We start from the raw sequence: 16283 nt of genomic DNA on the forward strand, positions 1-16283 counted from the left end.
AAGGCAACAAGTCCCTAAATCAGGGTTCTTAACACTCACTGTCTGATATTTGCCACAAACTATTCCCAAGCAGCAGAAAATGTATCTGATATTTGCCACAAACTATTCCCAAGCAGCAGAAAATGTATGTAACCTCACAGCAATTGGTAAATCTATCTTGTCAGTACCTGAAATGCTCATTCAAATACACAGGCCGTACACAAATTGGGCAGTCATAATTTGGTGAGGACCTGTACTGTACATGGCATTTCAGATTTAAGTAATGATTCTGTACCAAATTTGCATCCAAACATTGACAGATGTAGATATTTTGCACCATCTTATATTCAGAGAGTATTTGATGTTGTTATGATACCAGCCCCCTCCTTTGTGAGAATTGCAAGAGCCCTAGTGAAAGGGGGGTCAATGGCCCGAGAGAGAGCAAGAGAGAGAGAGAGACAGGCTGAATGGACACAGGAAATGGAAAGACAGCGACGTGCTGGATACCGCATTCCACTGGGACAAAAGCTGGCGACTGTGGCATTGTTCTCAGGAGACACCTGGGAACTGCAGACGTGCCAACTCGCAGGGACATTGTAAAGCCCTCGGGCAAAGTGGGCTGGTTGAGAGAGATTGTATCACCTGCAACCTGATTGACACCTGAGATCCCGTGAGGCAGTATAAAGAAGGGTCTGAAAGAGGACGACCCTCAGACGCACCAAGGAGACACCAAGAAGCACGATAACGCTTCCCGTGGGAACGGGAAGCCATTTTGAAGTAAGCCACGTGCGTTAAATTCCGAATGCGGGGTTTATGGCTGGAATCAACGGAAGATCGCTTTTAACTAACAACGGGGAAGATCGCTCCCCTGATTCCATGGATGTTTTGGGCAAGTTTTTCCGTTTATCTCTCTCTCTCTCCAACACGTGAAACCAAAAGGGAAAAGCCTGCAGACTTCAGAGTGACTCTTTATATTTCCAATTGGACTCAGTATTATACCCTAGACAACGAAAGAGCTTATTTCTGAGTGATTATTAATGTACCTGCGTTTTAGATTGAGTATTGACGCATGTTATCTGAATGTTTGTATTAACCTTAATTTTTGTGCCCCTTTATTAATAAAACTTTTGAAAATAGTACCATTGGACTTCAACTGACATATCTATCTTTGCTGGTAAGTGAAACCAGTTACTGGTTTCATAACAAGTGGGGGCTCGTCCGGGATTTGACACCAAAAAGGGGGAGGTCAGTCAATCGGGATTGTAAGTCAAAAAAAAATAATTTGGATCTGGTACGCAGGTAGCCAGACAGAAAAACCAGCAAAGATGGACGTGTGTGAATTTATGAAAAACGCGACTGTGGCGGCGCTAGAGGTGAGCACCAAATCAGACTTGTTAAATTTGGCGAAGGGGTTAGAGGTGGAAAACGAGCAGGATCAAGCTGAGAGGCAAAGACAGCATGAAATTCAGATCAGAGAGTTAGCAGCAGCCGAGAGAGCGGCAGCGGGGAGAGAAAGAGAGAGGGAGGAGCTAAGGAGAGAGCGGTTTAATGTTAGTCGGGAGCTGAGAGTAGTACCTCCGTTCGAAGAGACGGATGTTGATAGTTATTTCTTGTTTTTTGAAACGGTGGCAGCTATGATGCCGATCCGCAGACGGGCGAGTGCGGTGGCCCCGCCCCTAGAGTCCCAAAGCTATCGCGCATGCGCGGTCACACGCAGCCTGTCCAGAAAAGCAGTGAGCAGTTTAAATCGGGCCAGCAGTAATCTGGCCAAGATGTTTTTACCGACCCTGTACCATGAGGGTTCCGAGGGTGGTAAAACAGAAAGCAGTATAGTAAAAGGGGGTAAGGGAGAGGAAATAGCCCTGCCCTTAGTGAAGAGAAAGGTCCTAGAGGTAGGAACTAAAGTTGAGAAACGGATAAAGTTGTTAAAATGTCCAGAGTTGGACATGGTTAATCTGTCTGGTTTGGCAGAATTGTTTGAAGAAGTTCAGAGTTCTAAAGGTGTTCTCGATGGTCCCAAGAGTGAAATGAGGGCAGTCTTAGAGAGGAAGGGTATCCTTGCTGTGGAGAAGTCAGCTGAAATGGCCGAGGAGGTTGTTTCAGCTCGCAGGGTTGCGCCTTCCCCAACGGGGGGCTGCCTAGAGAGTAACTGGAAGGATCGGGGGACGTTAGAATTTGAAAAAGGTACGGGTATTGAAAGCCTGGAAGGGGCCAATGTCCCGTTTGAGTGTGTCCAAGATGGGGGCGCACGTGGTGCTGAACCTGGTAACAGAGCTCAGGGGAAGTCTGAGGTGTTTGATTCAGGGGAACGGGGCGGCCGTCTTTGTGGATCAGATAGGGTTGGTTCAGTAGGAAAAGGGTTAACCTTGGTAACCGTGGGAAGTGTGAGTTCCACGGTGTTTGTATTCGAGAGTGGGGCCAAGGTTAATGCCGAATTTAAGGGGGGAATGAGGATTGTTATTGAAGGAAACGGAAAGTCTGTAGTTCCCAAGTCGAAGGAAGAAATTTTAAACCTGGCAGATCGCTCACAGAGTGAGTCGGGAAATAGCGGGGCCCCCCACTCTATTGTTACGCCAGGGTGGGGTATGAAGAGGTTGCATTCGAAATGCTACCTGAAAGAGGAGTTGGAATTAAAAACAAATAGCCTGAAGGGTCTTGACAGTTTGGGGCATGGTGTTGAAAAAATAGCCCCGATGAACGAGGCGGGCGGGAGTTCACCACGCCAAATTACTCAAAGTCCCAACGGGGGGACTCGCCAGAAAAGAGGTGACGGTTAATGGGGATGCCATTTTTTTTTAACAGCAAAGCAGGTTTTACGGGTTGCGCCAAAGCCTGTGAATAATAAAGACAGACCTGCCGGCGAAGTAAACCGACCGAAACGATTAGTATTCGCATAAACTTTTGTAGATGCACCTAAGCTAAGATCACACCTCCTTAGTTATGTTGCTGAAGAAAGCAAATAAATAAGCTGGTTATTGAGCTGAAGTCTGATGCTGCCAGGCGTTAGCATGGCACGTGAGGTTAAGGTATTAAAGGAAAGGGGCACTGTACTTGTTACCTGTTTAGATGCTGACTTGAATGTATAACTGTATTACTCTGTAGTGAAAAGAAAAGCTTCTGTATTGTGTTAGATTCAAAATTTCTGTAAGACTCTGTACCACTCTGTGTTTTTAACCGCTGGTAAAAAACCTTTAAGAGGGGAGGTGTTATGATACCAGCCCCCTCCTTTGTGAGAATTGCAAGAGCCCTAGTGAAAGGGGGGTCAATGGCCCGAGAGAGAGCAAGAGAGAGAGAGAGACAGGCTGAATGGACACAGGAAATGGAAAGACAGCGACGTGCTGGATACCGCATTCCACTGGGACAAAAGCTGGCGACTGTGGCATTGTTCTCAGGAGACACCTGGGAACTGCAGACGTGCCAACTCGCAGGGACATTGTAAAGCCCTCGGGCAAAGTGGGCTGGTTGAGAGAGATTGTATCACCTGCAACCTGATTGACACCTGAGATCCCGTGAGGCAGTATAAAGAAGGGTCTGAAAGAGGACGACCCTCAGACGCACCAAGGAGACACCAAGAAGCACGATAACGCTTCCCGTGGGAACGGGAAGCCATTTTGAAGTAAGCCACGTGCGTTAAATTCCGAATGCGGGGTTTATGGCTGGAATCAACGGAAGATCGCTTTTAACTAACAACGGGGAAGATCGCTCCCCTGATTCCATGGATGTTTTGGGCAAGTTTTTCCGTTTATCTCTCTCTCTCTCCAACACGTGAAACCAAAAGGGAAAAGCCTGCAGACTTCAGAGTGACTCTTTATATTTCCAATTGGACTCAGTATTATACCCTAGACAACGAAAGAGCTTATTTCTGAGTGATTATTAATGTACCTGCGTTTTAGATTGAGTATTGACGCATGTTATCTGAATGTTTGTATTAACCTTAATTTTTGTGCCCCTTTATTAATAAAACTTTTGAAAATAGTACCATTGGACTTCAACTGACATATCTATCTTTGCTGGTAAGTGAAACCAGTTACTGGTTTCATAACAATGTTCATCCAGCAGTTAATGCAGTGAGTACAAGTCGCTATGAGAAACCTTAACTTTGTCTTCTAAAGTAAAGACTTCTGTGTTTTTAGGGCAACCCAGTATAATTGCTACAAACTGATGCCAACAATGTTCCTTTCTGGAAGTACTATGCATTAAATATGTATTGTTGGATCCAGATACTGGGGATGAGATTAATCTCTCCATAAATATGAGCATTAACGTACCACTGAGTAGTGTTTAAAAAAGGAGGGAGAGAGAAACCGGGGAATTATAGACTGGTTAGCCTGACATCGGTGGTGGGAAAATTGCTAGAGTCAGTTATCAAAGATGTGATAACAACACATTTGGAAAGCAGTGAAATCATCAGACAGATGATTTGTCAGCATGGATTTGTGAAAGGAAAATCATGTCTGACGAATCTTATAGAATCTTTTGAAGATGTAACTGTTATGCCGTTGGCCCCCTCCTTTGTGAAAATCGCAAGAACTCTAGTTAAGGGGGGTCAACTGACCCAAGAGAGAGAGACGTGCGAAAGACCACGTTCTTCCAAGAAGCAGAATAAAAAGTGACTTTGACTATTGTCTCATGGAGACCACCTGAAAAGCCCTCGGGCAAAGTGGGCTGGTTGAGAGAGAGATCGCATTACCTGCAACTTGATTGACACCTGCGATCCCGTGAAGAAGTATAAAGGCGGGTCTGAGGGGAGGACCCTCAGACGCACCAAGGAGACACCAAGGAAGCATGATACCGATTCCCGTGGGAGCGGGAAGCCATTTTTTTTTAGGAGGCCACGTGCGTCAGATTCCGGATCGGGAATCTGTGGCTGAAGCCAAAGGAAAATCGCTTTTAGCTAACAACTGATTCCAGGGAATTGTTTCGCAAAGACAACGGGCAAGTGTTCTTTCTTTCACCAGTCCTCTCTCTCTCCAACACGTGAAATGCCAGCGGTTCCCAAACGGAAAAGACTGCAGATTTCTAAGTGACTTTAATATTCAATTGGACTCAGTATTACCCCTAGACAACTATAGAGCTTATTTCTGATTAATTATTATTACACCGGTGTTTTAGATTGAGTATTGACGACGTATATGATCTGAATGTTTGTATTAACCTTACGTTTGTGCCCCTTTTTGAATAAAACGTTTGAAAATAGTAGCATCAGACTCAGCTGATCCATCTATCTTTGCTGGTAAGTTACCTGGTTAAGGGGTTTTTGTAACATAACTAGTAGAGTGGATAGGGGAGAACCAGTGGATGTGGTGTATTTGGATTTTCAAAAGGCTTTTGACAAGGTCCAAAACAGCAGATTAGTGTGCAAACTTAAAGCACACGGTATTGGGGGTATGGTATTGATGTGGATAGAGAATTGGTTGGCAGACAGGAAGCAAAGAGTGGGAATAAATGGAACCTTTTCAGAATGGCAGGCAGTGACTAGTGGGGTACCGCAAGGCTCAATGCTGGGACCCCAGTTGTTTATAATATATATTAATGATTTAGACGAGGAAATTAAATGCAGCATCTCCAAGTTTGCAGATGACACGAAGCTGGGCGGCAGTGTTAGCTGTGAGGAGGATGCTAAGAGGATGCAGGGTGACTTGGATAGGTTAGGTGAGTGGGCAAATTCATGGCAGATGCAATTTAATGTGGATAAATGTGAGGTTATCCACTTTGGTGGCAAGAACAGGAAAACAGATTATTATTTGAATGGTGGCAGATTAGGAAAAGGGGAGGTGCAATGAGGCCTGGGTGTCATTGTACACCAGTCATTGAAAGTGGGCATGCAGATACAGCAGGCAGTGAAAAAGGCGAATGGTATGTTGGCATTCATAGCAAGAGGGTTTGAGTACAGGAGCCAGGAGGCTCTACTGCAGTTGTACAAGGCCTTGGTGAGACCACACCTGGAGTACTGTGTGCCGTTTTGGTTCCCTAATCTGAGGAAAGACATTCTTGCCATAGAGGGAGTACAAAGAAGGTTCACCAGATTGATTCCTGGGATGGCAGGACTTTCATATGAAGAAAGACTGGATCGACTGGGCTTATACTCGCTGGAATTTAGAAGATTGAGGGGAGATCTTATTGAAATGTATAAAATTCTAAAGGGATTGGACAGGCTAGATGCAGGAAGATTGTTCCCTATGTTGGGGAAGTCCAGAACGATGGGTCACAGTTTAAGGATAAAGGGGAAGCCTTCTAGGACCGAGATGAGGAGAAACTTCTTCACACAGAGAGTGGTGAATCTGTGGAACTCTCTGCCACAGGAAACAGTTGAGGCCAGTTCATTGGCTATATTTAAGAGGGAGTTAGATATGGCCCTTGTGGCTAAAGGGATCAGGTGGTATGGAGAGAAAGCAGGTACAGGGTTCTGAGTTGGATGATCAGCCATGATCATACTGAATGGCAGTGCAGGCTCGAAGGGCCGAATGGCCTACTCCTGCACCTATTTTCTGTTTCTATGTTTGAAGAGGAACAGAAGAATTCTCAAGTTCTGCCAAGCATTTATCATTTCAGGTAACAAAAGAAAATTAAAGTTATGACAACCTATGATAACCAAACAGTTTACCACAAAGTGCATTTCTAAAGTACATTACACTAGTATTCTACAGAGACCATATCTCCTCACACAGCACTGATTCATTATACTTAGTCTCTCAAATCTGAACACTCATGGTATAAGTGCCCCCAGACTGTGCTGAGAACCTGGTTCAAATCCTGAACTCCACTACTGTTCTTGCTGCAAATGATTGCTTGGTAATGGACAGTCTGCCTGTGAGCACTGGTGTTGAGCAATGTGGCTACCCATTGCAAAATGCGAGATTCAGAGTTGCTGGGTACTTGCAACACCTGCTCTTTGCGTTGTGATACTGTCTATATAACCATATAACAATTACAGCATGGAAACAGGCCATCTTGGCCCTTCTAGTCCGTGCCGAACACTTACTCTCACCTCATCCCACCGACCTGCACTCAGCCCATAACCCTCCATTCCTTTCCTGTCCATATACCAATCCAATTTTTTTTTAAATGACAAAATCGAACCTGCCTCTACCACTTCTACTGGAAGCTCATTCCACACAGCTACCACTCTCTGAGTAAAGAAGTTCCCCCTCGAATTGCCCTTAAACTTTTGCCCCCTAACTCTCAACTCATATCCTCTTGCTTGAATCTCCCCTACTCTCAATGGAAAAAGCCTATCTACGTCAACTCTACCTATCCCCCTCATAATTTTAAATACCTCTATCAAGACCCCCTTCAACCTTCTACGCTCCAAAGAATAAAGACCTAACTTGTTCAACCTTTCTCTATAATATAGGTGTTGAAACCCAGGTAACATTCTAGTAAATCTCCTCTGTACTCTCTCTATTTTGTTGTTATCTTTCCTATAATTCGGTGACCAGAACTGTACATAATACTCCAAATTTGGCCTAACCTATGCCTTGTTCAATTTTAACATTACATCCCAACTCCTATACTCAATTCTCTGATTTATAAAGGCCAGCATACCAAAAGCTTTCTTCACCACCCTATCCACATGAGATTCCATCTTCCGGGAACTATGCACTATCATTCCTAGATCATTCTGTTCTACTGCATTCTTCAATGCCCTACCATTTACCATGTATGTCCTATTTTGATTAGTCCTACCAAAATGTAGCACCTCACACTTATCAGCATTAAACTCCAACTGCCATCTTTCAGCCCACTCTTCTAACTGGCCTAAATCTCTCTGCAAGCTTTGAAAACCTACTTCATTATCCACACCACCACCTATCTTAGTATCATCTGCATATTACTAATCCAATTTACCACCCCATCATCCAGGTCATTAATGTATATGACAAACAACATTGGACCCAGTACAGATCCCTGAGGCACACCACTAGTCACCGGCCTCCAACCTGACAAACAGTTATCCACCACTACTCTCTGGCATCTCCCATCCAACCATTGTTGAATCCATTTTACTACTTCAATATTAATACCTAATGATTGAACCTTCCTAACTAACCTTCCGTGTGGAACCTTGTCAAAGGCCTTACTGAAGTCCATATAGACAACATCCACTGCTTTACCCTCGTCAACTTTCCTAGTAACCTCTTCAAAAAATTCAATAAGATTTGTTAAACATGACCTTCCACGCACAAATCCATGTTGTGTTCCTAATCAGACCCTGTCTATCCAGATAATTATATATACCATCTCTATGAATACGTTCCATTAATTTACCCACCACTAATGTCAAACTTACAGGCCGATAATTGCTAGGTTTACTCTTAGAACCCTTTTTAAACAATGGAACATGAGCAATACGCCAATCCTCCGGCACCATCCCAGTTTCTAATGACATCTGAAATATTTCTGTCAGAGCCCCTGCTATTTCTACACTAACTTCCCTCAAGGTCCTAGGGAATATCCTGTCAGGACCCGGAGACTTATCCACTTTTATATTCTTTAAAAGCGCCAGTACTTCCTCTTCTTTAATCATCATAGTTTCCATAACTACCCTACTTGTTTCCCTTATCTTACACAATTCAATATCCTGCTCCTTAGTGAATACCGAAGAAAAGAAACTGTTCAAAATCTCCCCCATCTCTTATGGCTCCACACATAGCTGTCCACTCTAATTCTCTAAGGGACCAATTTTATCCCTCATTATCCTTTTGCTATTAATATAACTGTAGAAATCCTTTGGATTTATTTTCACCTTACCTGCCAAAGCAACCTCATCTTCTTTTAGCTTTTCTAATTTCTCAAGATTCTTTTTACATTTTTATATTCCTTGAGCACCTCATTTACTCCATGCTGCCCTATACTTATTGTAGATCTCCCTTTTTTTCCGAACCAAGTTTCCAATATCCCTTGAAAACCATGACTCTTTCAAACTTTTAACCTTTCCTTCCAACCTAACAGGAACATAAAGATTCTGTACCCTCAAAATTTCACCTTTAAATGACCTTCATTTCTCTATTACATCCTTTTCATTAAACAAACTGTCCCAATCCACTCCTTCTAAATCCTTTCGCATCTCCTCAAAGTTAGCCTTTCTCCAATCAAAAATCTCAACCCTGGGTCCAGTCCTATCCTTCTCCATAATTATATTGAAACTAATGGCCTTGTGATCACTGGACCCGAAGTACTCCCCAATACATACCTCCGTCACCTGACCTATCTCATTCTCTAACAGGAGATCCAACACTGCCCCTTCTCTAGTTGGTACCTCTATGTATTGCTGCAAAAAACTATCCTGCACACATTTTACAAGCTCCAAACCATCTAGCCCTTTTACAGAATGGGCTTCCCGGTCTATGTGTGGAAAATTAAAATCTCCCACAATCACAACCTTGTGCTTACTACAAATATCTGTTGTATATCTGCTATCTCCTTACAAATTTGCTCCTCCAATTCTCGCTCCCCATTAGGTGGTCTATAATACACCCCAATAAGTGTTACTACACCTTTCCCATTCCTCAATTCCACCCAAAAAGCCTCCCTAGACGAGCCCTCTAATCTATCCTGCTAAAGTACCGCTGTAATATTTTCTCTGATAAGCAATGCAACACCTTCCCCTCTTGCCCCTCTGATTCTATCACACCTGAAGCAACGAAATCCAGGAATATTTAGTTGACAATCACACCCCTCCTGCAACCATGTTTCACTAACAGCTACAACATCATATTTCCAGGTATCAATCCATGCTGTAAGCTCATCCACCTTTCTTACAATGCTCCCAGCATTAAAATAGATGCATATAAAAAGCTCTCCACCTCTTACTCTCTGGTTATTCCTAATGGTGCAAACAACTTTATTATCTTTTTCTTCCTTCTCCCCTACATCTTCGTTCTGAGTGCTCCCCTTCTCTATCACCTGCCTATCCTCCCTCACACACTGTCTACTATCTTTCTCTATTTGTGAACTAACCTCCTCTCTCCTAGTCTCTTCAATTTGATTCCCACCCCCCAACAATTCTAGTTTAAAGTCTCCCCAGTAGCCTTCACAAATCTCCCCGCCAGGATATTGGTCCCCCTAGGATTCAAGTGCAACCCGTCCTTTTTGTACAGGTCACTCCTGCCCCAAAAGAGGTCCCAATGATCCATAAACTTGAATCCCTGCCCCCTGCTCCAATCCCTCAGCCACGCATTTATCCTCCACCTCATTCCATTCCTACTCTCACTGTTGCATGACACAGGCAGTAATCCTGACGAAGGTCATCGAACTAACCCGGTCCTTTAGGAGCTGCAGCTCAGCTAACCTGGCGCAGATGTGGACGTCCGGGAGGCTAGGAGACTCCAGGACCTCCCACATCCGACACTGAGAACAACAAGCTGCCCTCATGCTCATAATTCCGCCTCTCCTCAAATAACAGGAAAAACTGAAAACTAAACTTACCCTGCCTCGCCCGTTTCCGCCTAAGCCCGTTGAGTCAAAGCCCTTAAGCCTTCACTCTGCTCCCGGCTCACTCCACTGCCCGCAAACGACACTGCCCGCTGTATAAGGCTGTGTTCCTTTTAAATCTTCCGCACTTCACTGCCCAACGTCACACGCCTGCGCAGTCCTGCCTCTCTTAACTCCGATGAGAAGAAAAAATCAAAATGTCTCCCGCTGCACTCCTGCTCCGATTCTCGGATTTCCTTCTCCAAATTCAAACTCTTCAACTCATGAGCCTAGAAATTACTCTATGCTAAAAAGCTCAATGCCAGCTGGTGGCGTTGTGGCATCAGCGCCGGACTTCAGAGCGAAGGCTCCTGAGTTCGAATCTAGCCAGCTCCCTTGCATGCTTTCCATCCGTGCTGGTTTGAGCATCGAGCTAGCAACGCGGCCTGGTAAAAACAAGAAAGCCTGCTAAAAAAAACCGCCACCACGATGGTGTCCCGATGACTCCACTTGGAGTTCAGGGCTTTCTTCTTCTTCTACAAAGCTCAATCGTAGAGAGCTTCACACACATCTAATACACAATAAACATCTATGTGAAACACCAAGTCCATGTTGTAACACTTGGCAGCTGCACCACTAACCCCAGCTCAATATCAATACTGACAGGCAGCTTTCCACATCGGACTGAAGATTATTCATTACTGTGAGGGTAGCAACCAAGGACAGAGATATGCATCAAATTCTCAATACATCAGCAGCTACAGGAATAGCAGAGTTTGCACCAGGGTGCTGGTACAACAGCACAATCAGTGATTAGTCTCTCCACATATAGTGCTATATCGCTCCTCTTTGGTACCAATTCCACTGGAGCTCTCATGCTTCAGAAATAAATCCTAAGCACTAAGTGAGGTACCAGTGTATTAACTAGAAAGTGCACTGGGATATCCTGAGGAGAGAACAGTCACTACACAAATACAAGATTCTTTCATTTATGGGTGGCAAGTCAAAATTACCATGTGAGGGACTACTTCTGTTAATTATCCCAATACGCTATTTCATATATCATTGCAATACATTCTAATGTGCTTGAAAATGGAAAAAAAATGAAGTTCAAAATACTTACATGCAAAGATGTTTATTTATGAAGTATGGGAAAGTGCTTTTGAAGTAAGTTACTAACTTTAGGCATATGGTTTCTTTAATATGCCTTTTCTTAAAAAGTGTTCCATATTTTGCAAAATGAACACACTAGAAAGTCATACTTGTGAAAGTTGTTTATAATACAATACAGCCAAAGAAAGAGGTTAACAAGTATGGATTATTAGCAGAGAAAGAAATAAATCTAAAATTATACACACAAAGAATTAGATTCTTAATGCTACAAACCAAATAAAAATATAAAACTTGCACTACCATTCCAAGCTATTAAATACCAATTACACAACTCTGGTAAATTACTAGAATTGGAGGCCAACAAATTTCCCTTTTAGTTTCAATCTAGGAACAGTCAACGATCAGTTTAATTAAAAGCTAACAGTTAAAAAAATTGCTCGTACGTGTTTTATCCCTGCAAGTTTTCAAAGACAAACATTAAAAAAATCTGCTGTGACCATCCACGTGGCAGAAAAGGCAATGATCTCTGCGTGTTACTGTACTGTTTGCTATCTAATAAAACTGCAGCAAGTCCCTTGGGGTTCTAATCCACGTTACAAATGCTTGCTTCAGTACTTCATTCCATGCTTGCTGGTAATTTGCTGCAGCTTCCTTGAATTCCCAGTAAGTTTTTAGTTTAACGTTTCTGTAAGAGTAATGTAATAATGAATAAGAGAATAATCATGGTTATGAATGACGAAATACTAAAAACAGGAACCTAATGTAATAAAAGCTTCACAAAATAAGTTTTAAAATAAGAATTTTTCTCTTTTTTTCCCCTGGTTATATTTTCATACAGTTGTTCTTAGTCAACAGTTGTTTTTAATGCCACAAGGCACCTTTTCCACATCAGCAACCTGCAATTTGTGGTAGTTATAGTACCAAGAAAACATTGCACATGCCATGCTATCAATATCATTTCTTTTGTTTTCTTTTTGGTGAACAGAGTACTGCTTCATTGTATGTGACAGTATCTATTCCCATACTTCTACGGATTCATAATTAAAGATTTGTCATTTGTTTGAATTCTAAAGCAATACAAATGGAGAAAATCCTATTTGCTCATTGCTCAAATTTGAAAACAATTTCACCAAACACTGCATAATTACTGAAGACACTGGGAGATTTTCTTTATGTTAGGGATAGAGTGGGTAGTACAGTCAGCCCTCCTTATCCGTGGGGGATTGGTTCCGAGACTCCCCGCGGATACCAAAAAACGCGGATGCTCAAGTCCCTTATTTAACCTGACTCAGAGCGGTGGTCTTTAGGACCCAGCGGAACCCTGGACTTTATTTAACATGTTCAGCGCAGTGGACATTAGGACCCGGCATAGCTCTGAATCCATGGTGTTTCTGTTCACGAAAATAATCACGATCGCGATTAAAAATAAGGTGGAAGTAATAAAGCAATCGGAAAGAGATGAAACGCCATCGGTCATTGGAAAAACGTTAGGCTACAGTCGGTCGACGATCAGAACTATTTTAATGCAGCATGTGAAAGGCCCTGCCCCAATGAAAGCTACGATTATTACTAAGCATTGCAGTGGTTTAATTATTGAAATACGTATGTTTCTTAAGTGTTTTATATGCATAGAAAGGTAAAATATGTACTATATAAAGACGGACTTAAGAATGGAACTCATTCAAAACCCGGGGACTGCCTGTACTTTTAAGTCATTTCTAGATTACTTATAATACCTAATACAATGTAAATGCTATGTAAATAGTTGTTACACTGTATTGTTTAGGGAATAATGACAAGAAAAAATAGTCTGTACATGCTCAAACAACGAGTGCTGGACAGAGAACTTCCGGGTTTTCCCGATCTGCAGTTGGTTGAATCCACGCATGCGGAATGCACGGATATGAGGGCCGACTGTATAGTGATGCAGAATTAGTGCCGCTATGACTTGCCACCGTCTCCTAACTCCACCTCCCCCCCCACCTGGTGCTACCTGCCTGTCATCTTACACCATTCCTCAGTTCACCAATTAGCTTAAGTTCCTATCTTACCACTCTTTAGCCAGAGAGTGTAAAGAGTGCAAAGAGCTGTCACAGGCAGCTGTGGAGGTCAAGTCTTTATGTATATTTAAGGCAGAAGTTGATAGACTCTTGATTGATCAGAGTGCAAAGGGATATGGGGAGAAGGCAGGATATTGGGGCGAGAGGAAAATTGGATCAGCCATGATGAAATGGGGGAGCAGACTCGATGGGCCAAATGGTCTAATTCTGCTCCTATGTCTTATGGTCACTCCCCCTCTCCTCTTCCTACTGGTCATTTGCCCTCTCTCCACTCAGTCTTGATGCAGGGTTCAACCCAGAATGTTGACAGTGCCTCCCCCACCCATTCCTCAGATACTACTCAACCACCGAGATCCTTCAGCAATGGGTGTTGTCTACAGGCCACCAAACAGTAGCATGGATATTGGGTGCAAGTTGAATAGGGAGTTAACATTGGCATGTGGCAAAGGTAATGTCGCAGTAGTTATGGGGGATTTCAACATGCAGGTGAACTGGGAGAATCAGGTTGGTGCTGGACCACAGGATAGGGAGTTTGTAGAGTGCCTACGGGATGCATTCTTGGAACAGCTTGTACGAGAGCTGACCAGGGACAAGACTATTCTGGATTTAGTGTTATGTAAAGAACAGGATTTGATAAGCGATTTTGCAGTAAAGGAGCCATTAGGAGGTAGTGATCATAATATGATAAGTTTTTATCTGCAATTTGAGAAGGATAAAGGCAGCTCGGAGGTGTCAGTGTTGCAGATGAACAGGGGAAACTATGGAGCCATGAGGGAGGAGCTGGCCAAAGTTGACTGGAAGGATAGCCTAGCAGAAAAGACAGTGGAACAGCAATGGCAGGTATTCTTGGGAATAATGCACAAGGTGCAAAATCAGTTCATCCCCCAGAGAAGGAAGGATTCAAAGGGAGGAAAGGGGCCACAGTGGTTGACAAAGGAAGTCAGAAATTGCATAGCATTAAAAAAAAAAAGAAAGTATGACAGAGCTAAGGTGAGTGGGAGAACAGATGATTGGGAAGTTTTTAAGGAACAACAGAACTTAACTAAAAAGACATTACGGGGAGAAAAAAATGAAGTACGAACGCAAGCTAGCCAGGAATATAAAGGAGGATAGCAAAAGCTTTTTTTTTTAGGTATGTGAAGAGAAAGAAGATAGTTAAGAACAATGTTGGGCCCTTGAAGAATGAATTGGGTGAAATTGTTATGGGAAACAGAGAAATGGCAGAAGAATTTAATGAGTACTTTAGATCTGTTTTCACTAAGGAAGACACAAGCAATCTCCCAGATGTATGGATGGGCCAAGGACATAGGGTAACAGAGGAAATGAAACAGATTGACATTAGGAAGGAAACGGTGATGAGAAGACTGATGGGACTGAAGGCTGACAAATCCCCAGGTCCAGATGGTCTGCATCCTAGGGTACTAAAGGAGGTGGCCCTGGAAATTGCGGATGCATTGGTAATCATTTTCCAATGTTCCTTAGATTCAGGATCAGTTTCTGAGGATTGGAGAATGGCTAATGTTATCCCACTTTTTAAGAAAGGAGGGAGGGAGAAAACAGAGAACTATCGACCTGTCAGCCTGACATCGGCGGTGGGAAAGATGCTAGAGTCCATTATTAAGGATGAAATAGTGGTATATCTAGATAGCAGTGATAGGATTGGGCCGAGCCAGCATGGATTTACCAAGGGTAAATCATGCTTGACTAATCTGTTGGTGTTTTTCGAGGATGTAACCAGGAAGTTAGATGGGGGAGATCCAGCGGATGTAGTGTACCTCGATTTTCAGAAGGCATTTGATAAGGTCCCACATAGGAGATTGGTGGGTAAAATCAAAGCTCAGGGCATCGGGGGGAAGACATTGGCATGGATAGAAAACTGGTTGGCAGATAGAAAGCAAAGGGTAGCGGTGAATGGGTGTTTCTCGGAATGGCAGGTGGTGACTAGTGGGGTGCCACAGGGCTTGGTATTGGGACCACAGCTGTTTACAATTTACGTCAACGATTTGAATGAAGGCATTGAAAATAACATCAGCAAATTTGCTGATGATACTAAGCTGGGTGGCAGTGTGACATGTGATGAGGATGTTAGGAGAATTCAGGGTGACTTGGATAGGCTGGGTGAGTGGGCAGATACTTGGCAGATGATGTTTAATGTGAATAAGTGTGAGGTTATCCACTTTGGGAGTAAGAACAGGAAGGCAGATTATTATCTGAACGGTGTAGAGTTAGGTAAGGGAGAAATACAAAGAGATCTCGGAGTCCTTGTTCATCAGTCACTGAAGGTGAATGAGTAAGTGCAGCAGGCAGTGAAGAAGGCTAATGGAATGTTGGCCTTTATTACAAAGGGAATTGAGTACAAGAGCAAGGAAATCCTCTTGCATTTGTACAGAGCCCTGGTGAGACCACACCTGGAGTATTGTGTACAGTTTTGGTCTCCAGGGTTAAGGAAGGACATCCTGGCTGTAGAGGAAGTGCAGCGTAGATTCACGAGGTTAATTCCTGGGATGTCTGGACTGTCTTACGCAGAGAGGTTAGAGAGACTGGGCTTGTACACGCTGGAATTAAGGAGATTGAGAGGGGATCTGATTGAAACATATAAGATTATTAAGGGATTGGACAAGATAGAGGCAGGAAATATGTTCTAGATGCTGGGAAAGTCCAGTACCAAAGGGCATGGTTTGAGAATAAGGGGTAGGTCATTTAGGACAGAGTTAAGGA

At 43.2% G+C, this 16283-nt stretch overlaps 1 protein-coding gene across 3 annotated transcripts in view; it reads right to left on the reverse strand.

The window, feature by feature from the left end:
* Positions 1-11651: 11651 nt before the first annotated feature.
* The window catches only part of adat1 (adenosine deaminase tRNA specific 1), a 70939-nt gene continuing 66307 nt past the window's right edge, over positions 11652-16283 (reverse strand). For all 3 annotated transcript variants that reach the window (XM_073070269.1, XM_073070268.1, XM_073070266.1), the window contains one exon: positions 11652-12190. In XM_073070269.1, the coding sequence (XP_072926370.1) occupies positions 12058-12190 (133 nt within the window). In that variant the 3' untranslated portion in view covers positions 11652-12057. The remainder of the gene's footprint in view (positions 12191-16283) is intronic.

This window comes from Hemitrygon akajei, chromosome 17 (assembly GCF_048418815.1).
Source record: "Hemitrygon akajei chromosome 17, sHemAka1.3, whole genome shotgun sequence".
NCBI classification, from domain to species: Eukaryota; Metazoa; Chordata; class Chondrichthyes; order Myliobatiformes; family Dasyatidae; genus Hemitrygon; species Hemitrygon akajei.